Source organism: Dreissena polymorpha, chromosome 1 (genome assembly GCF_020536995.1).
Source record: "Dreissena polymorpha isolate Duluth1 chromosome 1, UMN_Dpol_1.0, whole genome shotgun sequence".
In the NCBI taxonomy this organism is placed as follows: domain Eukaryota; kingdom Metazoa; phylum Mollusca; class Bivalvia; order Myida; family Dreissenidae; genus Dreissena; species Dreissena polymorpha.
In genome coordinates this window covers 40,188,139-40,210,920 of record NC_068355.1, presented here as the reverse complement: position 1 = coordinate 40,210,920, position 22,782 = coordinate 40,188,139, and the positions used below count along the sequence as shown (strand labels likewise).

The 22,782-nt window shown below is 33.5% G+C and overlaps 1 protein-coding gene across 1 annotated transcript in view; it reads right to left on the bottom strand.

Annotated features, from left to right (window-relative positions):
* LOC127877468 (cilia- and flagella-associated protein HOATZ-like) overlaps positions 1-22,442 on the bottom strand; it is a 28,801-nt gene extending 6,359 nt beyond the window's left edge. Inside the window, exons 1-3 of the mRNA XM_052423386.1 lie at positions 22,184-22,442; positions 18,347-18,385; positions 17,842-17,972 (exon numbers count right to left, since the gene is read on the bottom strand). Coding sequence (XP_052279346.1) covers positions 17,842-17,972; positions 18,347-18,385; positions 22,184-22,367 — 354 coding nt within the window. The 5' untranslated portion in view covers positions 22,368-22,442. The remainder of the gene's footprint in view (positions 1-17,841; positions 17,973-18,346; positions 18,386-22,183) is intronic.
* Between the last annotated feature and the right edge of the window lie 340 nt (positions 22,443-22,782).

Sequence of the window (22,782 nt, the reverse complement as noted above, 5' to 3'; positions counted from 1 at the left end):
TCACACTATACCCCCCCCCCCATTTTTTTTTTAAAACGGTTATGTTTGAAATACCGTCAAACCATCGCACCCAAAAAATACCCCCCATCCCCCCCCACCCCCCCCCGCCCCCGATTTTTTTTTTTTTTTTCGCTTTTTTGGAAGATAATGTAATAAATGTCCACAACCCCACACTATACACCCCTCTTCACTCCACCCCTCCCTCCTTCGTGATTGAAAATGAGAGTCCCTTCACCTTTAAAAAAAAATAGATGAGCGGTCTGCACCCGCAAGGCGGTGCTCTTGTTATATATATACTCATTGTGGAGTTATTTAGCATACAAGTTCAACTCTATTACTATCTGTGCTTCTTTATTTATTTACATTTAAGGTCAAAGGCACATACACATATATGACACATAAGACATAGAAATGATCACTGATTAACATATAATATATCACAGACATCAAGGAATTAAGACTTAAAGGCTGATTAAAAAAAAAATTCACAATTTAAGAGCAACAAATTAAACGCTGTTACTGTATGCATACTTTTAATAATACAAGAGTTTTTTAACAGTAGTACGTTCATATGAGCATGAATGCTGAGGACCTATGGATAACCTATTAAGCTGAAAGCTTATTTCCAATGGGGTCCATGCTTGTTCTGTGCCTACATTATTTCTCTTAATTTATTGTTAATTTGGACACCAGTATTAATTTTAACTTAGTGTTTTATTAGTATTTTGGGGGACTCAGTTTTATAGCTGTATTCATTGGAATGCAGTTGTATATCAGTATGAATAGATACTCAATTGTATAACAATATTCATTGGAAATCAGTTCAAATAATTGTTTAATATGTCTGAGTGTTTTAGTCATTGCAACTCCTTCGTTTTTATTCGTTTAGACCAAGCAGTATTAATTAAGACTCAGAATGCATTATCTAAGTGATATGATGCACATTTTACACTGTTGAATTGAGCTGAAAAGAATTAACAGATCAAAAGAGTTCGTTAAAATGTGGTAACTGACCGATTATCTGCATCTGACCCAGTTGTTTATAAAAAATATATATTACTTATATTTATACTTTACATGACTGTACAGTCCTAAGTCGAGTGGATCGGTCTTTTTATTAGGATCAGAGTTAGTGTTTGTGTGACTGAATCTGCACTAAAACTAAATTAAGATTTACATCGTACAATTTTGGAATCATTTCTGTTGTCAGCTGTCATCACGAAAGTACGGTTGATATTCAAATGCATTATTTTTCTCTTTCCGGGATATTGTTTTAGTATGTTGAAACCGCATTAACAAATATAAGTGTATATGAAGTGAAAACACCAAAAATAAACAACGGTTGCAAAACACACGTATAAACATAGCATATATTGTTAGATGCACATCACTTTAATTGTGAATAAGATAAAATCAGTCTTAAACTTGACTTAGTTTTAAAGAACTATTAATTTTGACTCCGATTGAAAAAGTATTTATTGTGATGCCAATTTAAGCAGTATCGATTCTGACTCAGATTAAAGCAGTATTTATGTGACTCAGATTTAAGCAGTATTTATGTGGCTCAGATTTAAACAGTATTAATTGTGACTCAGATTTAAGCAGTATTAATGTGATTCAGATTTTAGCAGTATTCATTGTGACTCAGATTTAAGCAGTATTAATGTGACACAGATTTAAACAGTATTTATTGTGACTCAGATTTAAGAAGTATTAATTGTTCACTGGGACTCGTATTAAAGGAGTTTCCATTGTGACTCAAATTAAAGCAGTATTTATTGGAACTAAGATTAAAGCAGTATTTATTGGGACTCAGATTAAAGCAATATTTATGGAGGGTCAGATTAAAGTAGTTTTCCTTGGGACTCAGATTAAAGTAGTATTATTGGGACTCAGATTAAAGTAGTATTCATTGGAACTCAGATTAAAGCATATTTATTGGGACTCAGATTAAAAAGGTATTCATTGGAACTCAAATTAAAGCAGTATGTATTTGGGGCTCAGATTCAAGTAGTATTTATTGGGACTGGGATTAAAGAAGTATTTATTGGGACTCAGATTAAAGTAGTATTCATTGGGACTCAGATTAAAGCAGTATTTATTAAGACTCAGATTTAAACAGTATTTATTGGGACTGGGATTAAAGTAGTATTAAAGGGGCCTTTTCACAGATTTTGGCATTTTTTAAACTTATTCATTAAATGCTTTATATTGATAAATGTAAACATTGGATCGTAAAAGCTCCAGTAAAAAATCAAGAAAAAAATTTAAAAAAGGAAAAGAACATTGCCCGGAGCAGGTTTCGAACCAGTGACCCCTGGAGTCCTGCCAGAGTCCTGAAGTAAAAACGCTCTAGCCTACTGAGCTATTCCGCCGAGTACACATTCGTGACGTATTTTATACCTTATATAAGCAACCTTTGTAGTTTCACAAAATTGAACGACAAAAACAGAACTCTCCAAATTATTCAATCGTTTCGCGTTGCAACGCTTTATAATTTTTAGGTTTTAAAATCATCAAAAGATGCATATAATGGCTATATTAGAGCATGGTTAATGTTCAGTATTACTGTTTCCTCACAAATATCATAACTAAAACGAAAACTTACGAATCTGAAACAACTTTTTTCAATTTTGTCAATTTACCAAAGCGTGAAAAGATCCCTTTAATTGGAGCTCAGATTAAAGTAGTATTCATTGGGACTCAGATTAAAGTAGTATTAATTGGAACTCAGATTATAATAGTATTCATTGGGACTCAGATTAAAACAGTATTTATTAGGACTCAGATTAAAGCAGTGTTTACTGAGACTCAGATTAATTTATAAAGTAGTATTCATTGGGACTCAGATTAACATAGTATTCATGGAGGGTCAGATTAAAGGGGTATCCATTGTGACTTAGTTTGAAAGCAGCATTCAATGTGGCTCAGTTTAAAGGACTATCCATTGTGAATCAGTTTTTGAAGCAGTATTCAGTGTGAATCATTTTTTGAAGCAGTATTCAACGTGACTCAGTTTTTGAAGCATTATTCAGTGTGAATCAGTTTTTGAATCAGTATTCATTGTGGCCAAGTTTTTGAAGCACTATTTCAACTCAGTTTTTGAAGCAGTATTCAGCGTATTCAGTTTTTGAAGCGTTATTCAGTGTGAATAAGTTCTTAAAGCAGTATTCATTGTAACTCAGTTTTGAAGCAGTATACAGTGTGACTTAGATTTTGAATCAGTATTCAGTGTGACTCAGTTTTAGATTAGTATTTGTTTGGATTTGGTTTTAACCATTTCCCCATAAGAAGCAAAGTGAAAATGACTTTTGCAACCAGCTTATAACCAGATCGGCCTGCGAGTAACTCGCAGTCTGTTCATGTTTTATGCTATTTGCTGCTCATCAGTATCTAGTAACAAGTTGGAAATAAGGCCTTTAAAATTTGAATCTAGTAAGAAAGGTCTTAAAAAAAATTGAACTTTCTGAGGGACTACAAACGTGTGAAAATATATATCTAAGTGGTAAACGGCTAAATCAGTATTCATTCTATAGCATTATTCATTGGGTTTCAGTTTAATGACAGTATTAACTAGTCTTATATCAGTATGATAAATTGGAGCTTGGTTGTATGACACTATTCTCAACAATTTCGTTTATAGCAGTATTCCTTGAATTATGGTTTTATAGCAGTATTCATTGAATTTTGGTTTTATAGCATTATTCATTGAATTATGGTTTTATAGCAGTATTCATCTGTTGAGATTGTTCTCTTAATGTACATATATTGAGATGCAGAAGATTTCATTGTTCATCTATTCAATAAGATGGCAATAAGTTGGTGTATGGTTAGAAAGAAAATAATGAAGAGCACCGCTCATCTATTTTTATTTTTAAAGGTGAAGTGTACAATCTCAATTCTTCAATCAAAAAGGGGGAGGGGTGGGAGTGGAGAGGGATGTAATGTGTGGGTGTGTGGTCATTTATTACATTATCTTTCACAAATGAAAAAAAGGGGGGGATTCTTGGGTGGGATGGTTGGACGGTATGAATCAAATCTGATCATAAATAAAGGAGTTATGGCAATTTTAGTAAAATTTAATAATTTGATCTTCAGAGTCAAGGTCATTCAAAGGTCAAGGTAAAATTCAACTTGCCAGGTACAGTACCCTCAAGATGGTAAGAAAGTATTTAAAGTTTGAAAGCAATTTAGCCTTGATACCTTGAAGTAAAGTGGATCTATACACAAGATTTAACAAAAAAGTTACTAAGTAAAAAGAGCCATAATTCCATCAAAATGCCAACATGTCATGTACAGTCCCCTTATTATAGTTAGCGAGTGTTCCAAATGTGAAAGCAATAGCTATGATACTTAAGGAGTAAAGTGGACCAAAACACAAAACTTAACCAAATTTTCAATTTTCTAAGTATAAAATGGGCCATAATTCTGTGAAAATGCCAGTCATAGTTACATTACTTGACTACATAGTCCCCTTATGATAGTTAGTAAGTGTTGCAAGTATGAAAGCAATAGCTTTGATACTTTCGGGATAAAGTGGACCTAAACACAAAACTAAACCAAATTTTTAATTTTCTAAGTATAAAAAGGGCACATAATTCTATCAAAATGCCAGCCAGAGTTATCTTACTTTGCCTGCCCAGTCCCCTCATGATGTAGATGTAAGTACGTGTGCCATATTTGAATGCAATAGCTTTGATACTTTGTTACTTTAATTGTAACTTCAAATATCAAGACTGAGGGGTTACATGTTTAGTATATACCGCTGGTAACATTGTATAATCAGGGTTCCCAGCTTTTGGTATTAACAAAATTCCTGATTTGTCCCTGATGTTTCCCTGATGGAAAATAAAAATTCCAGGATCATAATTTCGACCTATTTCTTGTTTTAAACACCCTCAATAAATATATAGGTGCATCACAGCTGCTATATAAACAGAGAGAAACAGAGAAAGAAGTAGGTTTGCTATTACCTGTAGTACACTAATCTACATGTATACTACAAAGCCACCATAGCCAAAACAGATGAATTATTGCTGTTTTTAAAATATGGACTTTTCGACACAAGTTGGAAAAGTCTGGCCAAACAATTCCCTGATTTTTCCCTGATTTAAGGTACTTTTCTCAAATTCCCTGACTTTTCCCTGACTGGAAAAAGTGAAACTCTTTTTCAAGGTCTTCCCTGATTTCCAAGTTTGCTGGGAACCCTGATAATGGTCCTTGTTCAGATTATGAATAATAACTACAGTTCATATTTTCAGATATTATGAGTTGTTTTTAAAGGAATTTATAATGTTCAATGAAATTTGAATAAAATTTCCTGCCTGAAAGCCAGAAAAAATAAAAATTTAAAGGTAATTCAATTGGCTTTCTAATTTCTGTAGTATACAGTATGAAAAGGGATGCTATAGTGTATTTTGCAACGATATTAACGGCTTGTTCAGCATGAAACAATTTTATCTTTAATGAAAAGGCTTCAGGGATGGGACAGTTTCACGCTGCACTCTTGACAGTTTGTGTGTGCCCCTTTATATTGAGAAGATTGTCAGTGCCAGAGTGTTGTACATACAGGCTATATTTGAATAGTATATTGTAATATTTAGTAATTCCTACCATATTGCATTAGGCGCAAAGCCACATTTAAGATCGCAGAAGTAGTGTTGTTCCCTATTTTGATATTGGTTTTGACTAAAATATTTTCAATTGTTGTCGAAAATATAAACAGATAAAGCTTTATAATCCCTTTACTACTTAGATACGTATTTTTAAGCATTTGTAGTCCCTTAGAAAGTTAAATTTAATTAAAGACCTTTCTTACTAGATTTTGTTATAAAGACTTCATCTCCAACCCTTAGATACTGATGAGCAGCAAACAGCATAAAACCTGAACAGACTGCGAGTCACTCGCAAGCTGTTCTGGTTTTATGCTGTTTGCACATAGCCATTTACAATTTGCCTCTGAGTGGGAAAGAGTTTAAACAAGCCATTGTTTCAGCAGTGGAATAGTTACCTCACTTCAATGCAATACTTTTCTTTCGCAAGGTTTCAAGGTCAGTAAGAGAATCATTACATAAACACTATCGTGTTAACTAGGTGAATTTGAATTAAATTTTACCAGGAATATATTAAATGGAGATATTTGGAGATTGTATTACAATATGTCAATAACAGTTTCTTAATGTGTTTTGAACAATTCTATGATTACCATTTTTGATTAATTTTATAAGAGTTATTCCACCATATTGACCAATTTATTAGGCATGAAAGCGATGTTCATCATACTATTAACATAAATCAAATAACACAAGAGCACCGCATAACGGGTGCCACGCTCGGCTGCAAACCTAGTGACCCAAAAATGGGTGTGGCGTGTAGAACTCATCAAGGTGCATCTTCATATGAAGTTTCAAAGTTGTAGGTGGAAGCACTTTGATTTTAGAGCCAATGTTAAGGTTTAAGCACGACGCCTACGGTGGACAGCTGACGGCGGACTACGAGCTGGCTATGAAAATCCTTGGGTTTTCTCGGAAAACAGCCGAGCTAAAAACCATGTCCAGATAACCACAAAAACTGGTCTGTTGGCAGAGCGCACAAACAAATATTTCAAATATGTACAGATTACTCGTAATGTGCAAGTAGACTTATATGTTTTCATTTTTTTGGTCTAGCTCTGCTCAATTGCTATGATAGAATAAAAATTGAATTTTTGTATTCACAAACAATCCAATAAAAATGTTTGTCATAAAATTCCTGTATTTTAGCTACTTAGCAACCAGGTTAAACATGCAATTTTTTAATACATGGGGTTGAAAACAATCTAGGATCTATTTTTCCTGCAGAAAAGTACTTTACCAGGAAAACATCATGTTTGTGTTTTATACTGAGCTGTACTCAATAATTTCTTGGAAACTCAGTTAGCCATTAGCTGCATTACTGGTACAGATATTATCCATGTTGATTTAGTTTCTTGCATTTATATACAGCAAAATAACTTACACTTTCATTCTGTTTTAACAAATGTCCAACTTCTGCCGATTGGAACACCAGTTAATTGCATATTTCATGTATACAAGTGGGATAGAGTAAGAATTGCATTTGTCTGTCTGTTTGTACATATGTTACAAAGCTTTTGTACTCAAACTCATTTTTGAAGTCTCAGACATGAACACTTTGATTTAAATAATCAGAAATCGTTTCTAAAGGACATTTTACAGACCAACTTCATTGAAAATTGGAATCGGATTAGGTTTTGATTCGGTTATCATAAATTATACAGGTGAACATTTAATAACAAATCTTTTGAAACTAGGTCAGAACATGTTATTTTGACCAATTTTGCAGACCAAAACGCATGGGCCACCAGTGAATGGGGCAGTTTCCCTTTGCTATTTTGAAACATACTAGTTTATTTTTTTGACAAATAATTATGAAAGTTCATTAGAACATTAGAAAAACATTGCCCTTTGTCTTAAAATACATATAAAAGCTTGTGCAGCTCTTTGAACTGTGCTTACATAATGATTATCTCAACGTGCTAAAGCAAAGTTTCAAATATTGTTTACGAGTGATTGTTCTTTATTTAAAATAACATAAAAGTTTCTGAAGATTTTGAAATTTAATTGCACATCATGACTGTACTCTTAGTTGTATGTAGTTGAGGATTAACTTTATGTGAAAGCTATGTGCATTGCTATGTGAAACCTTGAGAAATCACACTTTTAGCACAATTGCATGACAAATGTTCATAAAATGAGTTCAACACAATGCCCCCTACTGCGCTTTGAAGCCATTTATTTGACCTTTGACCTTGAAGGATGACCTTGACCTTCACCACTCAAAATGTGCAGCTCCATGAGATACACATGCATGCCAAATATCAAGTTACTATCTTCAATATTGCAAAAGTTATGGCCAAGGTTAATGTTTTGGGGCACACACATACAATGACAGACAGACAGGCCAAAAACAATATACCCCGATCAGGGCTGGACATTAAAGGTAGTCCGACTGTTTGGGCCAACCAAAGTGTTAGTCTGGACAAGTTAATAAAGAATTTGCTAGTCCGACGGGACAAGTGGTCGTTATAATTAAATTACTTAGAACAAATGCCTGTAAATCCGTTATTTCTGTGGAGTAACCACCCTTTTTTTTAAATATATATTTTGTTTACGTTTAAACGACAAAGGAAGAGATATTCCAATAGTTCCATGGGATACTACACCGTACTGTTTACAAGGGGAGCAACCCTTAACATTTTTCTTTGCCAATATAACAAGATTATTCTCCCTTGTACTGAATATGCATTTTACGACACCGGTACACATTGATCTTTAAGACAATTAAAGTAGTATGGTGGCAAAACACAAGTTTTTGTCAGTTATTTTGGCTTTGTATAATGTTTAAAAAATCAATAATATCCAGTTTTCCTGTTATCTAGTCAGTTCTTTTTGTATTGAAATTGCCTAAAATTATGTTAACATGTATTTTGAATGATTTAAGTCTTTATGATTTGAGCTTTTTGTATTATTTAAATATTTTGCAAAGAACTGAGCAAAATAAGATATAATGGTCAGGACAAGTTGCTTTCTGGTCAGGACAAGTGAAGTTTTGGTCTACTTGTCCAACTTGACAAGTGGCTCCAAAAGTTAATGTCGAGCCCTGCCCCCGATCATTCAATCTGGGGAATAAAAACGTTTCTCATTGAAAACCATAGTCGCCTGTGGGTCATGGGAAAGGGCATTCATAAATTTGTCTCAGTTATAAACTTGCTATGAACATCAAGTTATCTTAACTTGCAGTTTTCCTTATATGGCAGTAGAGAAACATTGCTTGAAAATCATGGGTGCCAGAGGTTGCAGTTTCGTGTTGTTCAGATCCATTCCCTTCTTGGGGACTCGGTTAATTGCCTAAAGGGCCTTTCAACATTTTTCTTATATATATTTCTGTTTTATGTTTGCTGCCTTGCATGAAGCTTGATATAGCTGTTGCATTTGAGTGTACAGGCATGCATTATTCCATTCTGTAACTTTATTAATGCAAATTTAAAATAACTTTCACAAATGTTCACCATCTGTCACAGGTCACACTGGAGGGCAAAGGTCAAATTTGACCCTAATCTAGAGAATCCTGTCATGATTGCATGTGGCAATTTCCCATGTTTAAAGGTCTGGGTCACATTTAGAGGTCAAAAGTTAAAATAAAGTTTGAATATAACTCGTCACGCACTGTATACTTAGCCATATTTTCAAGGTCAATATATCATTACTTGTACTAAAATTATCATTCATTAAAAAACAAAAAAAGGACTATCATTTGGTAATGACAATAAACATACAAGGCCAGTGTCCCTAGCTCAAAGGTACAAAAATTCATGTTTTAATGCTAGACATTTGGGCATGATAAAGCGTTTGCTTTTGCTGTATCATTCAAACAGCAAGTTTTTAATTAAGATACCTTGCGTGTTCACCCTGTTGAGAAATAGGTTGCATGTAATGCCTTTGTGTTACACTAAAAGGTGACATATCTTTAAGTGATTATAGGGGCATTTACAACAGTGCTAACAGCCATCTCAGAGATATTAACTAACTAACATTCTGATGATGCAGATCAGAGTTGTATTATGTGCTGAGTGTAGCTAAAGACTGCCATGCACATCCGCACAGTTTGGTCAACAGTTTGCTTATAAGATCATGGTTGCACAGGTCTATCTAGAGCTACACTGGCAGCATATGGCATAAGACCCAGTTTTGCATGGCACTACCCATTTGTTCTTTAAGTACTTCATGTATAAAGAACATAGAATTTAGGGGCAAACATTTCATGGACCAATTGCTCAATGGTTAATGCTTATTCATATTGCTGCAAATTAAGTTTATTTACACAATAGATAAGCAGACTTTTTCAAATTTCCTTGAAGATAAAATTAATGTTTATGTTTACATTTAATATTTCAGGTCGTTGGGCTGCAAGGCGGACCCTGGTGTGAGGCATGTGAGAAGGAGCAAGAGCATTTTGTCCCTGCTCCCCAAACCTCTCCCTGTGGACACGCCCAATAACCCTGCAGTGTCGCTCTTCAATGAGGAGATGGGGAAGGACCCTGGGGTCTCCAGTAGTGTCGGAATTAATCAGGCGGAGATATTGAGTGGTGGAAATGGTAAAACTGAGATTCAAGATGCTAAATTTAAACCCATCAAACCTCTGCGCATAAAGCTGGAAGTTGAAAAAACCATGAAATTAGTGACTGAGACTCCAAAACTACTAAAGGCTCAACAGGTTCTTAAAATAGTATGTCAGCCTTTAGCCAGAAAGGAACATGTATCCACAAAACCAATTAATAATCATGGATCTACTGATACTCATCATCAAAAATCTGATGACAATGGGGCGCCAAAACACGAGGTAAAATCACAAGACTTTAGGTCACTACAAAGCTTATGGGAATCTAGGGCAAAATTTCGACTGAAAAATGACGTATGTGGTGCGGAACTTACGGTCAACAACAAGTGTGACGTTCCAATTAACATAGTGGAAGGGTTTGTTACAGAAAAAACACACCAGAAAGGGGCTCCAAAACCGGAAGACCTTGAGGGAGATGTGAAATATGTTGACAGTATTGCTGACAAAGTTCTCTCAGAAATAGAAATCCGGTCTGTAACAGACAAAAAACACCAGAAGGGGTCTCCAAAGTCTGCAGACCTTGCAAAAGATGTGAAATGTGTTTACAATATTGCTGACTCTAAGGACAAAGTTCTCTCAGAAATCAACGTTCTTTCACTTAGACATAAAGAGAAGATTCAGGCCTTTGCTGGGAAGTCTGTGAAGGAAATGACATTGTTGTACACAAAAATGATGGAAAAAGCAAGTGGCAAGGTGGACAATCTGTTTGCAGTTAATAAGAAGAGCAAAACCAGTACAGAAAATCTCAGTGCCAGTAATCCTGTTGGATTAGACTCAAAACTTTCGCTAACAAGTCCACAGTTATTGTCTTGTATACCAGCCAGCCCTTTAAGGAGAAAGTCTTCCAGCCTGTGCAAGGTTCGCCTTGTCAATCACCAGGAGCTTGCTAATAATGAGATCTCACCAGGCGCTCTTACGCCTGATAGCAGAGTCGTGGGATCTAAGCGTCAAATTCCACGGAGACTAATGTCAATGGATCAACAGGTATACAGTCTTCTGATATCCCCCAATATCACATCAGGTGAACTGAACAGGTTGACCCCTGAACGGGCCTCCAAAATTAAGTCACCTGAAGGGGAGGTAAATTCCTCTTCAGCAGACGATAGCGTTTGGGATGCTGCAGATGAAAGCAAGAATGACTTAAGTTTGACCAATCTCAGTGCTATTGAACCTGTGAGTCAGTATGCAGATAACCTAGAGATCAGTGGCATACGTGTTTTGAAGACCAGGAGTCAATCTGGAGAGCACCGGAGGTTATCTGATGTCAGTTTGCATGAGACTCCAAGAGGACGTAAGTGTGGAAGGATTAGTTTGTTGGAACTTAGTCCCAAGGTGCTGTCTGATATTTGTAGTTCTACGCTGAATGAACATAGTTTGTGTGAATCCGCTGTAAATGAAACATCTGTGATGAATTCCGTAGTTAAGTATGCTGTGAATTACATAATAAAGGGATATTTGGGAGTATCTCATAGCTTTAGCACGTCAGATGGATTTCAACAAGGACCTTTTCAGCAACATGCTGGACACAGATGGCAACATTCACAACTGGGTTCTGGAAAAATGCAATCAAACCAGTCCAGCTCTGCTTGCAAGGGACCTTGCATTCAGACTGTTCACCCTGCGGGAACTCCAGCAACATACGCTTCATGAGCTGTCTCATAGGAAACGCTACCAGGCGATATAGATGTGCGTGAAGAGGTGCTTTCCAAGTCAGGTTAGTGTCTACTTGTGGAGGAAGTGCACAGAGTTCATCAAGGCCAGTGTGGACCACCTGTTCCAGGTGAATGTGCCTCAGGTGCAGAACTTTCTCTTCATTCATCATGGGAGATGGGATGTTAACTATTCAAAGTAGTGGATATACCTCATGCATGAGTAATGGGATGTCGATTGTTGTAAGTAGTGGATATACCTCATGCATTAGTTATGGGATGTCGACTGTTGTAAGTAGCGGATATACCTCATGGTGCACAGGAGATGGGATGTCAACTGTTGGAAGTAGTGGATATACCTCATGATGCATGGGAGATGGGATGTAAACTGTTGGAAGTAGTGGATATACCTCATGATGCATGGGAGATGAGATGTCAAATGTTGTTAGTAGTGGATATACCTCATGATGCATGGGAGATAGGATGTCAACTGTTGGAAGTAGTGGATATACCTCATGATTCATGGGAGATGGGATGTCAACTGTTGGAAGTAGTGGACTGGATGTATCTCGGTATAAGGTACTGAAATGTCTGATGTTGTGTTGAATTATGGAGATTTGAACTGTTGAATACATTTCAATGTTGACTACTGTTAGATAGACATATTGTAGTGATTTTATAAGGGACAGAATTACTGTCCAGTGTTTAGAAATTTGTCATTGTTATGCATGTGTTACCAACTTCATATTTACTATAATATATGTTCATGCTTTTTTATTTGAAATGAAAAGCTTTGAATTTTTTTTTTAAATAAAACATTAAAAACCATTTTTAGAGAATTCAAAACAAAATTAAGATATGAATAGATATTTTCAAATATTTATTAAAGAAACTTATGTAAAAGTTGCGTTTTGTTCATGGTTCCATATTTCAAATTGTTTGGCAGTGTAAATAATGTAAATTCACAACTTACTATTTAATGTCATTTATTGAAATTTTGTTATGTGGTGGAAGTTGCATGGTGTTTGCTGGTATCAGTTTTAACTTAATATTTATTATGTAAACCTCATCACTACACAAGGATTTTTTTTTAAAACTTACATTGTAGCTAGTTTTTCCCAGCTTATACCATTTTTTAACATTGTATTTATATCAATGTATTTTTGATAATTCAATTCAATAATTCAAATTTGTACTTTTTTTTATTTATTTTCTTTTTGAGAAACTTATCAATAATAGAAAGAAAAAAAGTATAGCCAATGAATTCGTTTATATGTAAAAAACAACATTGAATGTTAAGTGATAGTTTCTGTAGTTGTATATGCTTTTTAGTATAGCTTGTTTTATTATGCAATGTAATGTTGTGTTTCTTTAATTTGAGACTCTATTTACACGTTTTATATCAAACTGTTGTTGGTCATATGATAGGGTAGATATTAAATGAGTGTTAATACCAACAATCAACAAAATAAAATGTCATTTGTTTTACTTTAAAATATATTATTTGTCTGTTTCAAGATTAAGTTATTATGACAAATCATATAATAAAGATTTAGATAAATGTCCATTTGTACTTGATATTTTAATTATAAAAACTTCATTAAAGAATGTAAGTTCAAATCATAACTGTTTCAAAAATGTTATCCTTACATGTATTCTACTTAACAATAAATGATTCTGGAGAACATCAGAGGTACTTGTTGTTATTAAACATGACAGAGATGACCCTTGTCATATCCATTAAATATAAGTTAACTCCATCTGGCAAAGTATTGATGTAGGGCAATTAAATGTGTGTCTGTTATTGTCATGGCGGGGAATGAACCATCTTGGAACAAATTTTAATGAGCCGTGCTCTGAACCGTGCGTGAAAGTCAGTTGGAATCATAGTTGTTTCCAAAAAGTTATCATTATTCTACTTAAAAATAAATTATACTAGAGAACATCAGATGTGCTTGTTGTTATTAAACATGACAGAGATGACCCTTGTCATATCCATTCAGGGCTTACTCTGCATTTCGCCAAATTAACCAATGGCTACAAATAAGGAAATTTGGGTACACAAAATTCTATTTTGCTACAAGGTTTACTGCATTTTCACCCATAAAATATCCAAAATAATAAGAATTAAGACATAAAAATGAAAATTAGGCTACAGAAAATGTTGAGCCAGAGGGAGCCCGGCCATTGAAAATAAGTTAACTCCATATGGAAGTTTGTACACAAAGTATTTGTAGGACAATTATCTGTGTGTCTGTTGAATTGTTGACTTGGCGGGAAAAGAACCAAGATAATCTTGAAACTAATGTTAAAAAGCCTTGCTCTTAAAAAAACCAGGCTTGACACATGTTCATCAAGTATTGTCCAAGATTAGCCTGTGCATTCTGCCATGGTTAATCACGGACAATACTTTCTACACAGGAAGGATTTTCATTTACCGGTAGAAGAGACTTCCTTTAATAAAAATCCCCCCCCCCAAAAAAAAACCAGTAATGTGTCATCCCTGATAAGCCTGTGATGACTTCAAATAAAAGCACCAATTGTAAATGCAATAAGTTCAACCATTTTCAACAAAGCTTTGTCAAAACTTTCTGGAATTCTGAGATTAATGTTACCTTTACCTTTAATCAAAGGCTTTGCATGCTACATGCTACTCAACATTGATATCATTTTTGGAACCTATTTTGTAATTCCCAAAGTGACTCAATTTTAAATGCAGATGAGATAAATAAGGACACAGTTTCTAAAAAAGCTCCATGAAGATTTGGCAATAAATGTGTCCTCAAGAGTATTCACAAGTTTTTATTTATAATGTGACCTAGTGACCTGCTTTTTGACCCCACTTGATCCAGTTTCCAACAAGGCAAAGACAAATATTCTGACCAAGTTTAATAAAGATTGGGCAATTATAACATCCTCTAGAATGTTCTATGTTGCTTAAGAATTACTGATGACAGACAAAAGGCGATCACCAAAGCTCAACATGTGCGAGTTAAAGGGGCCTTTTCACGGTTTGGTAAATTGACACAATTTAAAACAAGAGCGGTCAGAAGACAGCGCGCTCGACTTTTCAAGTGCTTGACAGTATGACGTAAGCCATCATAGGAAAATTGTTCATATTCAATAAGGTCAAGGTAATATAGTCATATTCAAAGTGGAAGAGGACCATAATTAAAACATACTGATCGCTTATGTTTTGAATAAGTTCAAGTATAATTTCCACAATTTATTGAACATTTGTAAAGAAATAAAACAAACTAATTAGATTTTATTTCAAGTTTGATAGCAATAAATTGGATGGGATGGTTGGACGGTCCTTCAAAAATAAAATAAATAAATATCTGTGTTTTTTTTACCATGTTTCCACAAAAAAAATTTTTTAGGTGGGGGGTGGTTGGGGAGGGGGTGGAGAGGGGGGTATAATGTGGGGGTGTGGTCATTTATTAGATGATCTTAAAAAAAATAAGTTTAAAAAAAAAATGGTGAGGGGTATTCTAGGGTGGGGCTTGGGGGATGGTTTTGGTGGAGTCTATTTTGGTATGTCAGGAAAGTGTTGTTTTGTCAAAGTATGAATCAAATCTGATAATAAATAAAGAAGTTATGGCAATTTTACCAAAATTTAATAATTTGACGTTGAGTCAAGGTCATTCAAAGGTCAAGGTCAAATTCAACTTGCCAGGTACAGTACCCTTATGAGAGTAAGAAAGCATTTGAAGTTCGAAAGCTATAGCCTTCATACTTTAGAAGTAAATGGGATATAAAAACAAAATTTAACAAATATTCAATGTAATTAAGTCAAAAAAGGGCCATAATTCCGTCAAAATGCCAACCAGAGTTATGCAACTTTTTCTGTACAGTCCTCTTATGATAGTTAGTGAGTGTTCCAATTCTGAAAGCAATAGCTATGATACTTTAGGAGTAAAATGAACCAAAACACAAAACTTAACAAAATGTTCAATTTTCTAAATATAAAAGGGGCCATAATTCTGTCAAAATGCCGTCAGAGATACATAACTTTGCTTGCACAGTCCCCGTATAATAGTTAGTAAGTGTTGCAAGTATGAAAGCAATAGCTTTGATACTTTAGGAATAAAGTGGACCTAAACACAAAACTTAACCAAATTTTCAATTTTCTAGGTATAAAAAGGGAACATAATTGTTACAAAATGCTTGATACAGTTGTCTACTCTTGTTTATAGATTGGGGTCATGTTGGTAAAGAAGTTGGCAAAATATGAAAGCAATATGTCAAGGGACATGGAAAATATTTGAGGTGGTACGCAAACTTTAACATAGATTTATCAATAATATGCATATTCTAAGTGAAAAAAGGGTCATAATTCTTACAAAATGCTTGATACAGTTGTCTGCTCTTTTTATAGATTGGGGTCATGTTGGTAAAGAAGTATGCAAAATATAAAAGCAATATGTCATGGGACATGGAAAATAATTGAGGTGGTACGCAAACTTTAACATTCCAACGCTAACGCCGACTCTGGGGTGAGTAGGATAGCTCCACTATATATTTTTCATTTATAATAGTCAAGCTAAAAATTGTTTCAGATTCCCAAATATGTTGTAGATATGATATTTGTGAGGAAAGAGTAATACTGAACATTTACCATGCTCTAAAATATCCATTTAATGCATCTTTTGACTATTTAAAAACCTGAAAATTATAAAGCGTTGCAACGCAAAACGATTGAATAATTTGGAGAGTTCGGCTCTTGTCATTATATTTTGGGATACTACGAGGATTGCTTATATGAAGTCTAAAATACATCACTCATTATATGAGCATGGATAGTCGAGTGGTCTAATCGATAGACTTTTACTCCAGGGGTCAGTAGTCGAGCCCAGTTGAGGGTTACTTTTTTCTTTCTTTAATTGTATTCTTGTTTTTTTACTGGAGCTTTTTAGATCAAATGCTTACATTTATCAGTATAAAGCATTTAATGAAAAACTGCAATACATGCCAACATCTGTGAAAAGGCCCTTTTAAGCTCAGGAGGACTTAAAAGTAATGTTTAACATGCTGGCCAGTGATGATAACTAGATACTGTTGTGCAAGAAAGCACTTCTGACTACTACAGGTCAGAAGGTTGCATTACAAGTTATGCCAGGATCCTTAACATCATGGAGCATAACTGAATTATGATTGAATCTGATGAATCATGTACAGAAATTATTACTCTTAGTGCCTTCCTCATGAAACATAAGGATATCCTTTTAGGCTAAGAGAAACGCATTTTACAACCAGATTTATTTTGGCAACATGTCAAGAATGAAATTATTTTTAACGGAATTTGACCTTGACCTTTGAGCTTGGGACACCAATATTATTAAGCCTTCTTCTGAATAGAGTGATCATGCAAGGCATGTGCAAATAAATTGAAGTTTCAATTATGGAAGTTATGGTCTGCAAAACTTGTATAATTGGCAGTAAGTATCAAATTGATCTCTAATCTGTGATACAGTCTTTCCAACTCATCATGTATTGTGAAAATGTGTAGCATGTTATTTCTGAATTTGTCCGAAAACGGTGCGGTGAATATTGAAGTTTGCGCAGGCTGTTAGAGGCTCATATATGACACTTGAACCTGGGACATGGGTCACACTGTCTTCACATGTGACTGACTAGATATGATTGTCAATTATGTTTTATGCCAATATTGATTTAACTATTAAATGAATATTACATAAATTATAATGATATTTGCTAACAGGTTGTTTTTTTTTAATCCAACTTCATTGGAAAAAAAAGAGATAAATATTGACATTTCAATAATATTGAGACACTTTCTTTGAAAAAACTACAAGAATGTCCCTAACTACAACGACAATCTAGAAATTGCATAACTGAAAACAGCCGAACATGGCACAAATCTTGCATTTCTCTTTGACAATATGATTGATATTTCAACTAGTCAGATGAAGAAAATGGATGTCCTTGAACAAGGGCAATTATTGGAAGTATTATTATTTTTTTAAGTTCTGTCTAGTTATACTTGAATTACCTTCTTCCTAGTTTCTCTGTGTTTTTCTAATAATTTTTTGTCTTCTGCCTTTGCCTCTGCAAACTGCTGAAGTCTTGCATATTCTTCTAAATGTTCCATTGTTCTCGCTTTAGATATGAATTCTCTAAAACCTGAAAAGCAATAAATACAAATATCAGTTGTTCCGGATGTGCCTATTATAAAACTATTGAAAAGTTGTGGAAATTTTCAACAGATGCTATCTCATACCAAACATAAATCCTATGAAAATTTGTATTGCTCTTAGCTGACATCATTATCAACAGGGTATTTCATGGAATTTATTAAAATTTAATTTATACAAAAATCTTAAGGAATAGTTTTTTAAAAGAATATTTTGTTTAGTTTCCAAACATTTTCTCTGTATTTTACGGAAAGAGCCTCTTAAAATCCTTTTCGATAGAATATGCCCTCATTTTTTAAATAACACAACCTAACAGACCATATGATATAAAAGTAGTCTCTTCTATATATTAACAGAAAATACCTGGTTGCTCTTCTTGCCTTGACTGGGACACATGTCGTGCTGAAAAGAAAATATCTTATTAGAAAAATAATCAAACATAAAAATGTAATTAATGTAATCAGGGGGTTCTTTTAGAGCTGGCACATTGATGAATCATCCTTCTATTGTGACCAAAAGATTTAACTTCACCAGGTTACTTTTTTAAACTTCAGTAAAAATGAAAGTTAGTTCCCCTTCTTCTTTTGGTAATCATCCGTCTATTTAAAACTTAATAAAAATCGTGATATTAATTAGCTGATGGTGGTTGAACAGCAATATCGCCTAAAAAGCTTTATTGGACAGATTCATTAACTAAATAGCATATCAGAAAATAAATCCAATGTCTATCAGATGTAAATCCATTCACTGCCCCATATACATTGTAAGCAAATAAGCCAGCATGTATATATATGCAGCAACTTTGCTTAAATATTTTAAATATACGAACGCTCATACGGTGAAACACAAATGTGGTAAATGAAAAATACGCAACTTATAGTTAATTTTGCAAAAGCAGGTGAATAGCGTCTTAATATAGTAATAATACTTTTAATGGAAATGTGTATGTTCCAAGCCAGCCTCTGATTTAAGATATTGTCCTACCCATCTGGCAGAAAGTTCAAAACAAATAAGACTATAAACAAAGATATTGTGTACTTCCATTCTTAAGGAGATTTTTCACAAAATATTAAGTATTTGCAAATTACAATAAATAATCCACTTATAATTTTAACCTTCATGTAAATTGTTTGGTAAATGACTTCAAGGTAGTAACATCTTGTAAATATTATTTTGTTTATATTCGAAGGATAGAGCTTGCGATGCATTCAATAAAGTTTAATATTTACTGTACATTCCAACTGAACAATTGTTTTGGGTGTACATGGAATATAAATTTGGACATTTATATAATATTTGGGGCTTGCCCTGGTTTATTGAAACACTAGTAATACAATTACTTTTTATTGATCTAAAGATAGTTTTCATCTGCCTAAGTTACAAGTTAACATGAATGAATCATGTGGGAATGTATTAAAAATTCATGATAAAAACATTGATGCAAATGTATTTTAATCATTATCAACATACCGATATGTGCTCTTTTTTAGCAGCTGTCCATCAAATCATCGCAAAAGTAACCAAAAATGAAACTGTATATTTCATCAAAGGCGGAACTGTAAGATGATCGGGCTCAAAAAGAATTTAATGATTGAACGCTCCTAAGAATAAAATTTGTTACAACAATAATAACAAGGTATTTGTTATCAAGGATCAATTAGTAAATCTAGTAGGAATAATTATTTAAGATAAATTGTATTATGTTCACTTCTTTCTTAATGTGTTTTCTTAAACAAATTTAAAACAAGATATTCTATGGGTTTGCATAACTTATACTTAATTTTTTAATCCATTAAAACTTATAATTTTATTGTAAATTTAGGTCAATAGAATTGCTTATTAAAAGATATGTTTTATTTGTCCCTAATGTATTAATATTTAATTATTAATGTGTGTTTATATAATAGGGTATATGTTTTCTATTTATATACTAGAGCAAATGTTTTCTATTTATAAATACTGAATGCATATTATAATACACTTGGGCTGTTGGTGCTCTGAATTTTACGTGACATAAGTCACAAGCCACAGGCATGGTAATACCTTGATACCTTTTGTATATTTACATGCATATAGAATCATAATTTTATGTGTTTTTTTTACTTCGTTGCTTCTTCCACTGAATCTGTGTTTTCAAAATAAATATATATGTTCAGTCATATCATAGTGTTGTTTACATTATCATAAATGTTTTACTGCTATACCCGTATTAGTGAAGAAGTAAATAACTGCATCACATAAAAAAGTTTAATTTGCTTATACAATATTGGTCCTATAAAAAAACGATATCTGACAAACAGCAGTCCAATATAGATTTTCTGGCTGGAATTTAACCATGGATTAAAATGTTTCTGGATATTTTCAGATAATATATTTGGTTATACATGTATAAGCCAGCACTATTGACATGTTAAGGCAGCAAGGTGTTGGTTCTTTGATCCATATTTCTCAGGCTCAAACATGTGAGTTGGGTCAACTTTTGATTTCTCTTCTTTTAATTACTGGTAATGTACGTAATTCCGGCCTGTACGTAAAAAATCGGCCACCTGTGTAAAATCATTTTCATGATCTTAACGCACATATTTTGTTTTTATTTAGAAAAATCAACATGAAAACCATTCCCACTCTTAATATTTTGCAAATGTAAGAACCATATCACTGGAAACTTTTGTGTTAAAATGTCACACATATTGCAGGAAATATTTGGTTCATGGGGAGAGTGATGTCAACAATAGTTGCAACAATTATATTCATATAAAAAACAAATATATTTGATAAAATTATTTTTATTTTATCTAATAAACTTTAATTAAAGTTTTACCAATTAAGTGTACAAAAACTTATATTCAAAACATACAAATCAGAACCTAAATATAAATTTTTAATATATGAATTACCTCCCTTTATAAGAATATTACTAGATTACATGTTTTAATATTATATATAAGCGTTTACTAATAATCAACACTGAAGTCAACTTTTCAAACAAAATGTATTTACTTTTTTAGCTATGTTTGAAAAAATTTATTAAACACATTAAAAAGAAATATTTTTCTATGAATGAGCAGTTTCCCATTGTTTATATTTATGAAAAAGAAAAAAGGGGGAGTAACTGGTTTAATAATTTCGCATTTATTTTAAATTTCAAGTCAAATATTTTAATAGTATAAACATTGATTAATACTCTGAAATTGAGGACATTTGTCAAAAGATATTGCTTTGTAATTTTATATTCAGATCAAACTGAAAAGTGGCCGATTATTTAGGTACATTTAACCTACGAAAATGGATAGTTTACATGTCATCATTTTCTGTTCATTAAGTAACATTCGCCGATCTAATTCTATTTAAATTTTCATGCTAGGTGAGTTTTGAACCCAGGATTATATATGTGAAGTTTAGTTTCAACCAGTTGCCTCACACTTAAGATTTTTCTTAAATAGTCCCAAAAGTGGCCGGAATTACGTACATGACCAGTATATACTCAAACCCAGTTAACTCGCCTGTCAGGTTATCTTGCGGTATTTCATAAAAACAAATCTGCATGACTAACTTGTCAATTCTGTCAGAAAACATCTCTGCCAGAAAACAAAACTGCCAGTATGAATGGATTTTTGAAAATTAAATGTAATAAAACTCAGACTGTATGTCTGTAACAATATCTGAATTTTTAAAGTTAATGATTGTTTAAAAAATCAGACAGTGCTTGGAAATAACTTATTCTTTTTGATGTCTTGAATTCCATATATTTAAATTGTTATAAACGTTATTGATTGTTACTTTGAAAGGTATGTAGGATCTTTGTTCATTCATGTTTTATTTTATATAAGTGCTGTTTAACCTATTAACCGCAGATCTACCCAATGAAATAAAACAAAACAATCACCAACAGTGGTGTTGTTGTTCATTCTTCTCTTCTGCAGTTAAAATTAAAGGATTTTCGTCATAAAAAGGCAATATCTTATTATGTGAAGTTAAATATTTGAGTTTCGCAAGACTACTGTTGCTAACTAACCGTGTTGCAGACTACTTCGTATTTTTAATTTTTCCAACTTTGAGTTCATGTTTTTAATGGCCTGGCATATGGCATTTTCTGTCACATATTTTTAAGCCCAAGATTACTTGAAAATCCATAAACAATTAAGAATCATTGTCAAATTTAGTGAGTGCGTACGGGTTCACAAATGTTCAGAAATAAACCTTGTGAACTTGGTGGAGCAACTTTTAATCGTTGTTTGATGTCACTGGACACGAGTCTCGACTCCATGGGCGGATGAAGTTGAATAGATTGCCAGAAATTATTCGCATAGCTAACGTCTTCTTCAGATGAGCCATAGAACGTCGTAGTTTCGTTTTGTTTCGTGAGATCTACGACTACAGCCATTCTGTACTTCTGTTGTTGCCGATGTAAACAAATTATCGCTTACTTCATCGAAAATAATAAACCAATCGGGACACCTCGGACAATTCCGCCATATCGGCGATCGTGTGTGGTGTAGCCCACTGTCCGATGCGTTCAGACACTCTGGATCAGCAGACGATTTATTTCATAAATCAATCTTACGGAGGAATCCGAGATAGCCGATGTATCACGATTGGCGTTCAGATTGATAATAAACATGGAATGAGGTTACGTTGAACTAAAATCACAGCATTGTGTAATCGATTAATTGAAAAAAAGGCATATGGACAATTTAGTTCACAACAAACATCATTTAAGCGGTTAATTTTGAAACAAAAATACTTCTGTTTTTTATACAACCGTTTTGTTTGTATATATTTTGTCTTGTTCAATAAAA